The 3,487-nt window shown below is 65.0% G+C and overlaps 1 protein-coding gene across 1 annotated transcript in view; it reads left to right on the forward strand.

The window, feature by feature from the left end:
• Window positions 1-3,487, forward strand: part of COL18A1 (collagen type XVIII alpha 1 chain) — a 57,875-nt gene that overhangs the window by 35,809 nt on the left and 18,579 nt on the right. The window contains exons 6-9 of the mRNA XM_023523755.1: window positions 1,406-1,482; window positions 1,795-1,905; window positions 2,153-2,179; window positions 3,362-3,424. Of these exons, the coding sequence (XP_023379523.1) occupies window positions 1,406-1,482; window positions 1,795-1,905; window positions 2,153-2,179; window positions 3,362-3,424 (278 nt within the window). The remainder of the gene's footprint in view (window positions 1-1,405; window positions 1,483-1,794; window positions 1,906-2,152; window positions 2,180-3,361; window positions 3,425-3,487) is intronic.

Genomic DNA, 3,487 nt, shown 5'->3' on the forward strand with positions numbered 1-3,487 from the left:
TGCGCGGGAGCCCGTGCTGCTTCCCTTTGGCGAGAGTCGGCTCTCCGTCTGGGGGGCCTGTCTGGGCCTCGTGCCGGGTCCTGAGAGCAGGTGTGGGCGTCTCTCAGAGTTGCCTTGCTGTGCCCTTGGCGTTTCTTACTGAGTTACGAGTCAGTCTGTCGGTGTGGCTGGGTCGTTGCCGAAACTGTAGATCAGGGTTGGGGGAGGGGCGTGGGCCTCTAGGATTGGAGTCTCCCGACCTGGGAACACGAGCCACCTCCCCTTGTACTTGGGTCCTCACTGGCTCTCCTTTTGGTGACACCTTTGCCGTTTTAAACGTTTGTGGAGGAAAGGATTTTTTTGCCTTAAATTACGCTGATACTTAGAATCTGGCCTGGGGGGTTCCCACCCCACACCAGCCAGGGCACAGGGCTGGGCTGCCCTTCCGGGGCATAGGGGTTCAGGACTGCTTGGGGCCCCAGATGGGGCCGGGAGGCAGGGCTCTGAGCTAAGGGCAGGGTGCTGGTTGGAGAGTGGCCGGCTCCCCCACTGTGGAGCGACCACACTGGCCACACGTGGATGTGGCTCCGAGTTCTGCTGGAAACCAAGTAGGCGTCTCCCAGGCCCATGCCCCCGGGTGACACAGTGCAGCCCTGGACAGTGTGGGCTCCCTCAGGGGTCATCTGTCCAGTCCCCAAGCAGCTGCTGCCCTATCCCAGAGCGCGGTCAGACCCTGGGCAGGGCGGACACTCCGCAACTTCATGTGGAAGATGGGGTGTCGTGCGCCCGCCCCAGGGCGTCTCGGCGCAGCCTGGGTCCTGTGTCGTCCTGTGCGCTCAGCAGCACTGATGCTGCTGGGTGAAGGGATTCGGGAAACAGCCCCGAAGTCCCCACAAACCATTCATCAGAGGAGAAGGTGCCAACTCCGCACCTGGTGGGGACATGGGCACGCGAGGAAGGGGCAGGGGCGAGGGAGGCGGGGCCGGACGCGAGCGCGCGGCCTCGGGGCTCATGGCGCCGTCCCGGCTCAGGCGGGGGCTGCTTTGCCTGGAGTTGGCCCACAGGTAGGACCCTCAGTGGGGTCCTGGTTCCTCCACCATCGCCATCCCCCCAGCAGAGGCTACGAGGGACATCGCTGGGCCGCAGCCCGCGGGGGAACTTGAATCCGGGCTGTCAGTGCTGAGTTCCCCGAATGTGACCGTCGGATGTTAGAAAACACTCTCACTCTCACGAGACACGTGCTGTTCGGCGGGAAGGGTTGTGATAAATGCGGGGGGCTCGGGTGGCACAGCTGAGAGGTGGCCACGTGTGCGTGCTGAGCGTGAGTGCGTGATCGGGGGCGGCTGGGCTCAGGCAGGACTGAGCCGGGCGGCGGGCGAGAGCCTGGGCCACCGCTCCGGGGTCTGACCCCCTCTCCCCCACCCAGCCCAGACCCTCCCGGGCTCACACACAGTCGCCACGGGGGACGGGAACATCTGGAGCCCTGGGGACAGCCTGGAAGAGGTGAGGCCCCCTCCTTGGCCCAGAAGCTCTCCGTGCCTCAGGTCCGCTCACTGACACCTGACGGAGCTCTGGCTTCACGCTCCTGCTCTCTGTCCCCCATGCCTGGCACGAGGTGGGCGTGCCTGGGGGGCTTCTGGCCAGAGCAAGGCAGCGCGTGGGCGGGGATAGGGGATGACCGGGCAGACCCCGTGCTTGCACCCAACCCCCGCTTCCCCGTGTGGTGCTGAGCCCCGCCCGGGGTGCCGGAGGGCACAATGGTGGGCATCCAGACAGGCGTGCGTGTGGCCCCTAGCCTGCACCCTCCTCTCCCAGGACCCCGCAGGCCCGGTGGTGCGGGGCCCCGATGCACGACTTGTCCCTGGGCCGCAGGGACCCCCAGGCCCACCAGGGAAGGATGGCGCCCCCGGAAGGGACGGTGAGCCGGTGAGTGCATCTCCCCTTGGTCCTGTGGGGCAGGGGCTCAGCAGGTGGGTAGAGGGTGCGGCCACTGTGGCAGAGCAGCTGGGCCCTGGGGCCTGGGCGCCCCGAGATGATGCGTCCTTTCCTGTGGGAGAGCTGGGGTGTCGGGAGGCTGCAGGCAGAGGGAAGACAGCCCGGGGCGCGTTTCGCTGTCGGGTCAGGGACAGGGGTGCGTGGTGCTGTCACTGATGGTTTCTCTTGCACATTGTAGGGTGACCCTGGGAAAGATGGAAGACCCGTAAGTACACGCTCGTCTGAGGGCCAGACGGGGTGTGACGCGTGTGTGGGACCCACGGGACTCTTATCTGGCGACACTTTGCACTCAACACAGTGAAGAGATGTTAACATGAAGCCGTTTTGAGAATGCAACTTAACTTTGGCTAAGAAAATGCAAAAACAAAAAACAAAAAACAAAAAAAACCACGCCAGCCTGACCCGCTGACGGAAACCCCTCAGGTCAGGCGTCTGTATGGAGACGTTTGGGGTGACCACCAGCGAGGAAGACGGTTCTCAGAGGAGAAGGTGTGAGCGGGAAGCGAAGGCTGCCGTGGCCGCGGTGGCACAGGACACGGGGACGCATTCGCGGGCGTCAGTGCCCACTCACGAGACTGCCCGTCTTAAAACACTTAGTTTGGATGTTTAAAAATCGACAGACGCTGTCTCTAAGACACAAGAAAGTGACACATAAGGTCACGAGTAGAGGTTTGGGAAAGCGCAGAGCAGCGGGGCGTAGTGGGCAGGGGGTTGTCGCACCGCAGCCCGGACACGAAAGTCACGTTAGGACGCGTTCCGAGCGAGGGATGTTTCACGGTGAGACCCGCATGGCCCTCGGGCAGCTTGTCGCAGCGGCGGCAAAGCTCTGTGACTCGACCGAGGAGCTGTGCGAGGGCCGTGAGCAGCCTGAGGCGTCAGGCGCTGGCGGAGCGGGTCGTGTGCGTGCGCGTGTGCACATGCGTGTGCCTGTGCTCCGGGCTCCCAGTGACCCGCAGCGGGCTCGCCGTAGCAGGGTGCGTTCCCATTTCCACGCCCACACGCCCCGCACACTCCGCTCCAAGTGCACGCAGACATTCAAACGTTGACGGTCACTTAGGCCACGAGGGCCTGTCACCCGCATGCACACCCACGCACACGTACGCGTGCACGTAACAGGCAGAGCCCCGCTCTGTGGTGTGGACGCCCACGGGACGCCACCGCCGGCTCCACGCAGGTGCTGCCTGTGCGACAGGGTCATGCGCAGCCTCGGGGGCCCCTGAGGTCACAGGTGCCCACCTCCGGTCCCAGCTCAAGCCCGGCTCTGTCTGCTCCGTGACGTTCTTGGCCGAGCGGACGTTCAGGGCCCAAAGCCACCTGCCTGGGGTCTTGGACAGTGGTGGCACAGAGGTGCCGTCTCCCTGACTGGCTCCCTGCCTCTGTCTTCTAGGGTGACACTGGGCCGCAGGGCTTCCCGGGAACCCCAGGAGACGTGGGCCCCAAGGGTGAGAAGGTGAGTGTGGGACCGGGCTGGGCCTGGGCGGGCGTGTTCCAGGGCCCCCCCACCCCCGGCCAT

Source organism: Pteropus vampyrus, unplaced genomic scaffold (assembly GCF_000151845.1).
Source record: "Pteropus vampyrus isolate Shadow unplaced genomic scaffold, Pvam_2.0 Scaffold406, whole genome shotgun sequence".
NCBI classification, from domain to species: domain Eukaryota; kingdom Metazoa; phylum Chordata; class Mammalia; order Chiroptera; family Pteropodidae; genus Pteropus; species Pteropus vampyrus.